We start from the raw sequence: 13,540 nt of genomic DNA, 5'->3' as shown, positions 1-13,540 counted from the left end.
TTCTTCAGAAAAGTTATCCATTGCCCACCTCTGGGAAAACGGTTAAGAAGGGGGCACCAGTCGAAATGCGCCCTATGATGATAATCTTGTTCTGAGGACTGACAGTCTAGTTGTTTAAACATGCTGTGTGCAGTTTTTGTGTGGGGAAATTGACCCTTATAGTGGTGGTCTATTGTGTCACCAACTCTCCTTGCTCCACTTTTCTCATATTCAGAGCCTGAGGGGGGTTCACTTATGGCATGACCCTTTCCAAGCATTTTGTCTTTTCAATAACTCCTCCCTCTTTTGAGTAAGAAAATCAAGGGGATGTATCTCCTATTCCTTCCCACAGAAACCAGCGGAAATTAACTTTTTGTGGGGATATCTTCATATAATCAGAGGTAGCTACACTGCATTCGTCCTCCATGTGAACCGCTGGAAAAAATGTTTTACTCTAGCCCGTGTTGTCACGAGATTGGTGTAACGTGATTGCAGCCACAGCACAATGCCATTCATATTGTACGCTTCTGTTCTAGCTGCTTGTAATCTGTATGATATATACAGTATATTAACTTTTTAATATATTTCCTCCAAAAATCTTAACGTTTCTCTTGTTAATTTCTGTCTTCATTTTCTTTGACAGTTACTGAATTCCAGACAGTTGATCTCTTTTTTTCATGTCTCAGGGTAGGATATATTTCAGATGGAAAGTGGATCCACATGAATGATCTATTTGTAACAGACAGCTCTTTAATGTCAGCATCCTTTCTAGTAAAACGGCATCAGCCCATCCAAAATAAGAATAATATGTCTATGAGAGTTTCTATATTCCAATATACTGTAAAGGCATTTTTTATTTTTTTTTATATATATATATATATATATATATATATATGAAGTGCAATACTGTCTCTTAATACAACATACAAATATTCATTCTTCAATTAGAAAAATCAATTTTGAAATTCTGCAATACCATTCATGAGCCTATTAAATTGCGGATAATTCAAACCCTGCACTCTTGTGTAGAATACTAACATACTGTACAGCAGACATATGCATTGTAATTGATAAAATGGATGGTCTAGTGTATTCGACTCTTCTGTATCAATCCTGCATCCCTATTACATAGCGTATATTGACACACGTGTATTCTGCTTAACCACATTAGATTTGCTAGTTAATTAGTGAATATTCATCTGTCATCAGCCTCGGCTATGACACTCCTCCCTATTAACATGAGCTGTCATAAATAATCCATGAGCCTGTATTAATATTCATGAGCTGAATTCTGTGTAGTCATGTGCAGTGATGCAGGGACTGGGGGAGTGTTGCCATGAGTCGTAACAGTGTGAATGTAAGATACTTAGAGGAAGGCAGGAGCAGCATGGTATACTCACTACCTTGGTCTACGCTTGCAGCTAACAGTGGTGTGTCTGTGTTTATATGCTGGAGTGACTGATGAACAACAGTAGTCAAGCCGGGAGGGAGATTCCCTGTCACAGCTTTTCTTATTCACATAAAGGGGAATTTGAAACCACTCACAGTTTTTGCAAATTACAATGGGCTGCAATCTGTGCACTTTTCAGAAGAGAGAGGAGCACTACAAACTGCTATATGAAGTTTCACAGGTGAGTGCTTATACTATACGCGATCACACAATCCTTAGGCGGTGGGTTTTCATGACCATGTAATGTCATACTTGTGGGACCTTTTTGGTTTTGCTGTCTTTAATGTCTTTGGTGTTATACTAGAGGGTTGTGGTTGGTTTGAGGCAACCTTTAAAATTTCTCGTCATTGATTCTTGAAATATTTGCTGCAAATCTTGAACTTGGCGAATAACTATGCCCATTTTATATAAATGTTCATATCTTTAAAAGTATTCTTGTCCCCTTCTAATATGGATAATAAAGTATTTTTATTTAGAAAGTATATTGATTGGAATGAGTTCATTTCACTGCCAATCTTAAACTTTTTTACCATCTCTAGTTGTAACTTATCGCGTTTCATAGCTAATACCTAATTCTCCTCACTACGTACTGTACATGAGCTTGTTTGGATTTTGAGAATTTGGGATGTCTATTACAATATAAGAAAATATAAAATAAAGCTGACTAGTAAAATGAAGTTCTTGATAAGGAGCCAGCTATCTGTTCTATTTTGTTACTATCTATTTGTACCCACTTGAAAAAAAAATCAACATTGGAAGCAGCAATTGTGTCTTTCTAAGCTTGGTTTGCTCTTGTATTAGATTGTCCTGTACATGACAAATTGTTGCTGACAGCAGCTGAGCTGCAGCCGGTTAAGCAGTATTGGTGATGACACTGCTCAGAGAGGTGTTGGTGGTCCTCCTGGCACAGTGGAGAGGACTGATCTAACTGGCTTCCTTCAATTTCTCCCTGATGCCATTCATTTCACAGCCGGCTAATTAGAAAGTGGACTGTGTACATGGATCTGCCTCCTCTGTTGGAGCCTTAATCTACGTTTTCATGCTAATGTGATCAGAGTCTCATTATCCCATTTCCAATATGAACTTGGACATTAATTCAATAAAAAAAATGACTCTCTTTATCATTGTTGAAAGGAAAAGGCAGACTAACATTGTTAATCACTGCTGGAGACACTACTTCTGGTTCAATTCTTAACATTGACCTTAAAAGCCCAGCTAGTTTACAAACCATGGGTAGTGTCAACTATTCAAGTTGTGAGATGGTAGAATACTTTCGATGAGTTTTATGCCGGTTTTGTCATATTTTATAATGCGTTCCACATGTGAATATATTGGCGCTTGTGCATATGTACATCATCAATCAGTCCATGTAATGCATTGTTGTACTATTGTATGCACAGTCCTATAGTAAGACCATACTGATTTATAAGGTATCATATATTCTGATTGCAAATAAATCATTCTTGGCAAAAGAAATGCAATCACAGAACAGTATATATGATATATTCCTCTTCAACTGTGACTTCTGTAACCATTTATGGATCATGTAGAAAAAGATTGTGCTTCACCTTGCTTCTGCTGCCTTTCTGATAACCTTTAATCCCTTGAAAAATGTAAGCTATTTTCTACTGTAATATGCACTCAGCCTCCAGCCCCGCAGAGTGTATTGTTGGCTTTTTGTCACTGATAAGGGATCAAAGAATGGGGGCAGTAATGTGCATGTGACACCTACTCGTCTCCTGAATCTGCGCACAATATACAAGGGCTTCTTTAGCCTGAGATGTTCCTCACAGTCCCTTATGTCTCAGCAGCAGGCTGCAAGGGGTTAATACTGCCATTAAAGTACCGCTAACCCCAATGTACAAAGCTCTTATGAGGTGTATTTTAACTGAGCTGCTAATATCATTCACACATCTGTATGTAAATGTTTCTGGAGATAAAATAGTGAGATGTGCACCTATTACTGAGCTGACATGATCCCGAAATAACAGTTAGTAACCAAATCTGATGGCTGGAAATGAATTAGTCTGCTCAAACATTACCACTTGACTGGATCAAATCCCTTTAATTTTACGCTCTTGTAATTCCGAGTTCACAACCTTGTTTGATCCATTTCAGTCTTCTTCTTTTAAAGGGCAGAGGATCATCTTATAACAAATCTGCTAACAGCTACTTCTTGCATTTCTCTTAGTTCACTACACAAGGTAGATGACATTTTATTCTGTTTTCATCATATGTCTTTACAACCTATGAATGAAGAAGGAAAGTTAGGAACTCATTTTGTGAAGACATAGAAGGATAGTGAATGACAAGAACAAACGTACAATAAGTGCAGCACATTCTATTTTATAGTGTAGGCTAAATCCCAGGCTGAAGACTGGCAGGTGTTCATTTATGACTTTTTATCTTCCTTTGTGCCCAGCTGTTGGTAAGGTATATGAGAAGTAAACCAGTTAATTGTTTGTCTTTATTGAAGAAATACTGGAAGATATGCAAATAAAATCCAACGTGTTTCCCTTAATTACCGACCAGGAATACATTTATCATTGTGTGTATTTACAGAAAAAAACATTATATTGTGTGTATGACATTACAGTGGTTAGGCTCATTGGAAGATACACTTGTACTGTCTTTACATACAGGTGCACGTTTTCCTTACATCCATCATATTTAGTATACCAAGGGTCAAATATGTAGCATTCCACTTTTTTTTCAAACCTCTGTTGAATCCACGTGAGGCTCCAGGTAATGCCAACGCCGGTGACCCGTGTTTTGTTCCTCCAGGACAGCCTTTCAAATCACACAGTCTCTTTATTTAGCAGTGATGTAATGTTCTATGTAACAATACACAGCCCTGCTACTACTAGCAAAAAGACTCCATAGAATGTAAGCTGTATGCATGGTGTGTACATATAGCAATCGCAGGCTACAAGTCTCATGTAGTGACTCTACCAAATATAAGAAGTAACTGACGTCTATGGCACAGAAATCAGGTTTTTCTTATTGGCATTTAGTAGAGGAACATCTTTACAAAATGTGCTTCTCCATTAATTTTCCAGGCAAATTTTCTGCAAATGGTGAACATGTTAATCTAACCACTTAGAAGTATATAAAAGATCAGCAAATCTTTCAAATTTCTTCTTTTTTCTTTACCCAATCTACAAATAGAGTATTTATCTATCTATCTATCCACCCAACCACCCACTCATCTATCTGTCTGTCTGTCTGTCTGTCTGTCTGTCTGTCTGTCTGTCTGTCTGTCTGTCTATCTATCTATCGCATATCTATCCATCTATCTCATATCCATCTATCTATCTATCTATCTATCTATCTATCTATCTATTTTTCCTTCTTAATACATACAAATACCCGAGCAGTGTATCAACTATTGCTCCGTTTGCATTGGCAAATAAAGAGTTGCTTCTATTGGCATGAAAAAGGGGCTGGCACAGATTACAATGGGCTGGGAATGAAAGAAATGTCACCCAGCCAGGGCTCAGCTAGATCGTAGTTGCCAGAATCTAAACCTGAATGCCAGACCAGGTTTATCATCCAAACCACATACACTGTAATTTCTCTGTCTTGGTAGTATATAAAAAAGTAGCATTGTCTCTGATCCAAGGGAGAACTGAAGGGGGTCATAGATGCGTGATACCCTTAATTGGATACATTAATTAGCAAATGATTACTGATGAGGAAAAATATCTTGGCAGGTAATGTTATGATTAGAAGAGTTCACCTTGGGCATTTAGCAAGGTAATTGCAGAGAGCAATCACCAGTTGGATGTGATTTTTCTTTGAAATATATATATTTTTAATCTTCTGCTGAGAATAATACTGAATAATGAATTTAGGATAAAAAAAAACTGGTGTTTCCAGTTTTGTCTCTGAGATTTAGTGATCTTCATGGTCTACCAGAAGATCCATGAAGCAGGTTACAACTTCATAAAAGACTCAAATCCTTACTCAAATTTCGGCTTATTAAGTTATAATAAATAGAACTAGAACATTAAAAACTATCATACGTAAATTTTAATACTTAGTAAATTGTCCATAAAATGTCAGAAATTCCTCCCTTAAAGTTTACCTAGACTTTGGAAAAACTTTTAACATGTCATAGTGACATGTCAGAAGTTTTGATTGGTGGTGGTCTGAGCAATGAGACCCCCCATCGATCGCTAAAATGAAGCAGCAGAAGTGCTCAGGTGAGCGCTGTACTGCTTCATTTCTGCTTGGCTTTACCTCGGAATGCCAAGAGAGCAGTGTACCCACTCATAAACTTTCTATTGAGCCCATACACCGCTCGCTCAACATGTCAAACGTTTTTGGAATGTATAGGTACACTTTAATATCCATCTTTGACTTTATTCTGTCTCATATTGCAATAAAAAAGCTATGAGAAATATATAAGGAATTCTTCCATATGTTTATCCAGAAATTAGCGATTTCCCCCTCCTCCTTATCCCAAACATGTGTCTGACTGTAAGGTTACTGGCTCCTTCCCTCTCGGTCCCCTTTGTTCCGCAATAAGCAACCAGGAACTCTAAGCCCAGCATCTTGGCCAAGTTCCACCCCATTAACTGTGGGTTAGCCAAACATAGAAGGGCTCAGGAGAATATTAACTAATTTTCTCTGTAAGACTTTTTATTTCTGGGTCATGCAGAATGAATATATCCGTTTTAACTACAGAACTTGTGCATATACAGTATATTCAATGGGTCGGTCACCACAACTTGTAGAATTTTTTTTATGACAATGAATACAACAAATACTCTTTGGCTCTATACCACTAGTTAGTATTGATATTGAATTGAGTGGCTTCAGTTAGCAAATAACTATATAGTTATTCTTCCTACATGAACATCTGATATTCTACTAGACGGTGTAAGACATCCCGAGTGGTAATGCCTGAAAGGGAATATTTTTAGAAGAGTTGATACAAACAAATTTTATACTAGTATAATTCTTTACATCCTAGAGAGATCTTCCAACATGTTACTTTCTGGTAATATTGACTAAAACTTGCCTGCAGCGCTTTACAAGACCAATTGGATTTTCTCAGTCAGCAATTAGGTCACTTACAGAATTCTATTCAAATGGATGTTCTGTCATTGTAAAGGATTAATAACAGATTAATGACAGAAAGGGTTGGGTGGCTTGAAGATAATAAAGTATCTACCTAAGAACTGCATGAGCTATTGGGTCCACGGAATGAGGGATAATTACAGGTTAGAGGTTATAAAAAGGTATACACATTTTCTGATGTAAAAACAATGATAATATATAATCCATGTTTGTTATGTGCTCTTTAAAGCGAACGTATGCCTTTGCAACTAAGTTTTAATTGCTCCAATGCATCTGAAATAAAAAATACAGCAATTGCTCAAAAATGTAAATATAAATATCCTACTGTTTTGTTTCCACAGTTTATATGCTGAATGTATGTTAGCAAAAAAGTAAAATACCTATCTGCAAGATAGATTGCTGGGGGACCCACCTCTGGAACCCCAACTAAACAGATCACTAGTACAGGGGACCCAAGTACCACGTTCCTCCTGCCAAGCATGTCCACAGTAAGGAAGAGTTGTATGGAGGATCAGCCAAGCATGCACCCTGAGACTCAAAAAAACTATGTGGGAGATACGGAAACAGCTGTGTGCCTTCTCTTGACTCTTTCCATATTATCCTGTAGAAGAGAAATGTTGGAAGTGGGAAGATCTCTATAGTGTTAACTATTTTACAGACAAGTGACTGTTTTATATAAAGAGTGAATACCATATACTTTTGTGCACAAATATACAGTAACGTGGAATTATTTGTTAATATGTAAGTTAGGTATGAGATGTAAAGTATAAATAATGTGCCCAATAGGAACTATGGAATACAGCTGGAGCATGGGTGAACAATCTCTTGCCATAAACCCATGGCAAGAGATTAGAAAATTAGTTCTCTAACCATGATATGTTAAAACTCTACATCCCTCTACATAAATGGCGTAGTACATTATAAATTTGGAGATGTGTCCTGCTAACTATCCATACTTTTTTTTTTAACCTTGTCATTGTGCTCAAATATCCGAAATATTTTTATACAAACATTCTCTTTAATGCCAAAAGAACAGTGAGTGCAGTTTTATTCTGGATGTCCCTCAGCAGCTCAAGTGTTGCACTACCTAAAATCCTCATGACCCTCTTCAAGTCTTGGTCATCCAATGATACGGTGCATGCCAGGAAAATTCTCAAGTGTGCCATCTGCACGTGTGCCATGGGTAGCAACCCATGGTCTATAGCTTTGCCATATATTCCAAAGAAAACCCACACAATTCATTAGGACAAAAGGGACACATCAGTAGAGGACAGCACCCTCTTCAGAATTTTACTGCACAGTGCTATTTTTCACTCAATACTGTGCAGGTACTTCAACCCAACCCAATTAACTTAAAAAGGCCTGACTTGCGGTTCTGTGCCCAGTGACTGGTCAGGACTGGCAGTATGCAGGGAAAAAGTATGAGGGTGCTGTGTTTTACTAATGGGTAATGCGTCTTCTTCTTCCTAGTTATCATGGGCTATAGCTATAGGTCATGAAACGAAATGTTAAAAAAAAAGGTATTTTGCCCCTTTGTTCTAGGAATTGGTGGGGATCCCAGGTTATAGGCCACAACTTTAATTTTTAACCCTTTTAAGATGATTACAATAATTTGGATATTTAGGAAATAACCACAAAATATTTCTTACAAACAGAAACATTCATTATGACTAAAAATAGATTTATATCTTATAAATAACTGAACAAATTTAGCACTCCTTCTCTTTTCTCAGAGAAAGGGTATGGATTGAACCTCCAACAGTGGGAGTAAAATCCATGGGCAGATGTCTGTCTGATAATTAGCGTAGATGAGGCATTTAGCCGTCTATGGCACCTTTATAGATTGTTCAGACTAGTGCTCTTTCTGTCTAAAATATAGCCCTTCATGTTGCTTTCTTAATGAAACTTATTGCAATGTTTAGCTTAAAATATCAGGGAAGCTGAACACATTGCTGTTCACACTTTCAAAGTTCGTAGGTGTGAGATTAACTTTTAACATCAAAAATTGTGCATGAGAATGAAGTGATCTGAGGAAGAAGTCAATACCATGTCTCCTAATCACCAACTTACATCTCCTTCATATAACTACTCTTCACACTACTAAAGAAAAACAGATATGTCTCTAGAATTATAGCATTTTTCAAATGGTTATGTCTGTTACGTGCTGCCTCCCCAATCTTATTTCTGACTTATAACTTTCTATTGTGATGCACGTGAGACTTCAATTTCGTTCTCTAGTAAGAACACAGATGTTGTCATTATTTGCTTGAATTGTAAATTAGTTTTGTCACTACATAATGTCTGATTTTGTCTGTACATGTTCCCTCTGAATTAAAAATTGCTACGGAATATGTTGGCGCTATATAAATAAAGATTATTATTATTATTATTTTTATCTTGACTCTTAACGCATTAAATACACAGTGGCAAACAACTTTAACTTGACTTTTTCAATGACTTTTCAATGGCTTTTTTTGTGTGATATCACGCTGCAGCAAGTTAGGGTCAAGATAAACTTGGCTACATCTGTATGATCAAATAGATTGTTGACAAATGTCAATCATTTTAAAGTCAACCTTTATTTTGACTTTTTCAAAGAACTATTCATGTGAAAGAATTTTATAGAGTCATGCTACTGTACATCTGTATATTACACCTTTTCTATTCATGTCCTATACCCAGGCTTTCCTAAATTGGACAACCTCTTTAATATTTTTACACACACAGGTTGCTGCTTTCAGTTTTCTAGAGGGCCTCTATGAATAAAAATGTAAATCTGGTTGTTATGAGCCACTACTAGACTTTTCCTTTGAACAAGTTTTGACAAATCACCCGAATATCTTATAATAGGAGCCCTTTCCTCCGCAATCGCAGGGAGGTCCTCACTCTTCTTCTTGGTGCCCAGGATGCCTACCCTCACCTTTTTCAGCTTACTCTGCATGACACTTTGACTTCAGTGTCCATCAGTTTTTTCCATCTGTCACCCATTAATATCAATGCTAAGAAAAATGATCATGACAATATATGAAGACTAACACAGACCAGGATCAGTCATAATACGTATTCTGTAACAAATAAAATAGTGAAAATAAAAAGACTGAACTTAGGATCTGTTCATATCTGCATAGTGGTTTTTGCTTACAATGGAAACAATGATGCAGTTCTGGATTGATCATACGACGGTTACCAACAGGACCTGACAGATCCCATTGATGTATCGGGTCCATCGGGTTCCATCGTTGTGTCAATAATTTTGACATGAAGAGTAGCGATGCATGCAGTGCTATTCTTACCATCAAATCTAACAGAATCTGCGAAGGAGCTGAAGGTTTATTTAATAATGCAAATTTGTGTTTAGTAAATAATAATTATCTTCTGTAAAATGTTGAAGACTTACATTTTACTTACCTACCTAGCATACATTTATAAGCAGATACAATATACGGCAGAAAACACTGCTACCTTAATGTCATTGTAAGTGAAATAGTATTTAGTTTTAGTGTAAGATCAATATTAAAGGCAAGTAAAAGATCTCCACGTTATCGATAAAAGACACAGACTGCTTCATTCATGTATACTGGCTGAAAAGTAGCTATACAATACTTGACACGCACGTACAGTAAAAGCAGAAGCTTTAAACCATGTACAAAATCTTATAATCAAACAGGTCAAATATTACACCACTAAATTCTAAGTACTGTAAGATGCTTTAAAGTTCTTCCTCCATGTAAGATAAGTGTTTTATTGAACCACCAAGATATGTGCAGAATAATGGATACCTCTGGAAAAAGAAAAAAACATAAAACCCAATGTTACAATAAAAATAGAAAATGCTTTTAAACAAAAATTGATAAAACAATATAAAGCTCTATACAGGATACATTACTGGCAATAGGTGAAATGAATTCCAGCTGGACAGTCATGAGGTTACAATATATTGAAAAAACTATAGAGTAGTGCTGGTGAATGTAAAACCTTTGTGGAATATGCCACATACGTGCTTTTCACTGTACTTGGTTGCTCACACACTCCACCTAGCAAAATTTTTCCTGAAGACAAGATATTGCTGTCTGATAAAGACTGTGGGTCAAGTATAAAAAGTGCAAATATAAAGAATGGTGACCTATAGCACTTTTTGGGTTTTAGAAAAAGGTTTCATTGCTATATGTTTACAAGCCTAGATTTTGGCCACTATTAATCGGAGGTTGTATAACTATTCCATCAATTATTAAGAATTTGTTTATCCTTGCTACCATGTCTACATATATTAATAGAATAGTCAACCAATAGTACAAATATGATTGAATTATTTAGTCAGCTCTTATTCCAGTTTTAAAATACAATTTCGATATGTACAATTACTTGATATGTTCTGAACAAGAGGCTAATGTTTATTTATCCAAAACCAAGAAATGTACGTGACCAAAGTAGTTGCTTACAAGAAATTCGAAAATATCCGTTATGTTAAAGAGGCTCTGTCACCAGATTTTGCAACCCCTATCTGCTATTGCAGCAGATCGGTGCTGCAATGTAGATTACAGTAACGTTTTTATTTTTAAAAAACGAGCATTTTTGGCCAAGTTATGACCATTTTTGTATTTATGCAAATGAGGCTTGCAAAAGTCCAAGTGGGCGTGTTTAAAGTAAAAGTCCAACTGGGCGTGTATTATGTGCATACATCGGGGCGTTTTTACTACTGAAACTAGCTGGGCGTTCTGACGAGAAGTATCATCCACTTCTCTTCAGAACGCCCAGCTTCTGGCAGTGCAGACACACAGCGTGTTCTCCAGAGATCACGCTGTGACGTCACTCACAGGTCTTGCATCGTGTCGGACGAGCGAGGACACATCGGCACCAGAGGCTACAGATGATTCTGCAGCAGCATCAGCGTTTGCAGGTAAGTCGATGTAGCTACTTACCTGCAAACGCTGATGCTGCTGCAGAATCAACTGTAGCCTCTGGTGCCGATGTGGCCGACACGATGCAGGACCTGGGGCAGGAAGTGAGTGACGTCACAGATCTGCACTGCCAGAAGCTGGGCGTTCTGAAGAGAAGTGGATGATACTTCTCGTCAGAACGCCCAGCTAGTAAAAGTAGTAAAAACGCCCCGATGTACGCACATAATACACGCCCAGTTGGACTTTTACTTTAAACACACCCACTTGGACTTTTGCAAGCCTCATTTGCATAAATACACAAATGGTCATAACTTGGCCAAAAATGCTCGTTACTGTAATCTACATTGCAGCGCCTATCTGCTGCAATAGCAGATAGAGGTTGCAAAATCTGGTGACAGAGCCTCTTTAAAGGCTCTTTATGGAATAAAGCATTAACTAATATTGTAGCAATGTTTGAGCGCAATAGAGTATGTTTCCTATACTGGTATACCATTGAGGAATTCTGAATGTGTCCCAATGTTCTTCCTTTTGGGGGAGAGATAGTATGGAGATGGAGCAGTATTTCAGCATACCTGAGATGTGGAAATAGCTCAATGTGATGATGTATAGTAACTGAGGGATGAAAAATAACATTCAACATATAAATCACATTCAGCATACGATGTGTTAATCTAAGTTCGATAAGGGCTGGTAGGTTGTAGTGTGTCCAACTGATGAGGGGAGGAATGGAATCTTGTATCTAGTGGGGAGAGTAGGTAGGTTGCATGGTGTCTAGGATGGAGGTTAGAACAAGTAGGTGGTTGGCAGTAGTGTCCCATGTGGAAGGGGGATAAAAAAGTTAGCCAGTGTCTAGTTGGGGGAGAATAGGTAGGTTAACTGATGTTTGATTGGGAAATTGAAGGGAGAGGATGAGTAGCTTAGCTGGTGCCTGCTTAGAAAGGAGAAGATCATTTTCAAACCTGAAGTGCAATGGATAGTTAAAGTGGATTAGTTGTCATACTATGCTGCCTCCTCTTATCATACTATGCTGAAATATTCTCTGCACTGTTAGCCAAAACGGCACACAACAGCACAACAAAATATTGTGTTATTTGGCTAACAGCAGTGAGAAAAGAATACAGTAGACTCATAGTTATAAGTACGCTGTATTCAAGAGGGGAGCGCTCCCCCACTTCTTATAACCACCCTCACCAGTGACTGCTATTTATCATCTAGCTTTATCCATGGCACTCATCAGTCACTGCTGATTGGAGTGGGAAGAGGTGGGGAGAGCGCTCCCCTTTTAGATGTAGCGGACTCATGACTAAGTCCGCTGTATTCTTTGCTAGCTGCTATTTGTCAAATGGCACTATATACATAGATATACCTGAGTAGTTGCTGAGCTCTGCATGGAAATTTCACTACAGCAATTAATAAGAAATTGTATGACTTCTTTCTCTAGATGGCCAGAACATCAGTGTAAGCCAAATGCATTATTATTCCAGTCAAACACTGTCAGGGCATGCTGGGAATTATAGTTTCACAACAGCTGTAGTGCCGAAGGTTGCTGACCCCTGGTGTAAGGGCTTATGTACTAAATGCTGACTCTAGATATGTTGTGTTTATGTACAGCTTTGATGATCTTTTCTTCCATTTGTTCTCTTTTCCTTATATAGATGGCAATATTTAGAGGAAAAAGACATGGACCGCACAATCCACAATATATACGTTGATCTGAGCCGCTAGGCATAATTTAGAAATATGAACTTGAGGTTCTTTGTAAACATTTTGATCAAACTGTATAAGCCCACTTGCCACTTCACGGCGACCTCTCTAAAGTGGGTCCCTACTCTAGCGGTTGCAGCACCGCATGGCGGCTACCGCCACCGCAGCACCGCTCCTGCAGAGGGAGCAACCCAGGGGCCCAAAAGCACCCATGCCTTTAGACCGTGTCAAGCCTCCTTGGCTCTGGGCCATGTCCCCCCACAAATGCAGCACTACAGCAACAGACACCACCATACAGCACCACAACAAGTGAACATATGGAATAAGTACACCTTACCATGCGCCTACAGTGGCCGACTGAGAGCACAAGCAAGAGCAGAAACACTTATGAGGTCATTCCTGGATTAAAATCAGCTGTTTTTTT

At 37.9% G+C, this 13,540-nt stretch overlaps 1 protein-coding gene across 1 annotated transcript in view; it reads left to right on the top strand.

Moving 5' to 3' along the window:
• Positions 1-1,324: 1,324 nt before the first annotated feature.
• Positions 1,325-13,540, top strand: part of PDZRN4 (PDZ domain containing ring finger 4) — a 152,684-nt gene continuing 140,468 nt past the window's right edge. Inside the window, exon 1 of the mRNA XM_075855034.1 lies at positions 1,325-1,610. Within this exon, the coding sequence (XP_075711149.1) occupies positions 1,542-1,610 (69 nt within the window). The 5' untranslated portion in view covers positions 1,325-1,541. The remainder of the gene's footprint in view (positions 1,611-13,540) is intronic.

This window comes from Rhinoderma darwinii, chromosome 3 (genome assembly GCF_050947455.1).
Source record: "Rhinoderma darwinii isolate aRhiDar2 chromosome 3, aRhiDar2.hap1, whole genome shotgun sequence".
NCBI classification, from domain to species: domain Eukaryota; kingdom Metazoa; phylum Chordata; class Amphibia; order Anura; family Rhinodermatidae; genus Rhinoderma; species Rhinoderma darwinii.
The sequence above is the reverse complement of the archived record's forward strand: the minus strand, read 5'-3'. Positions and strand labels throughout refer to the sequence as shown.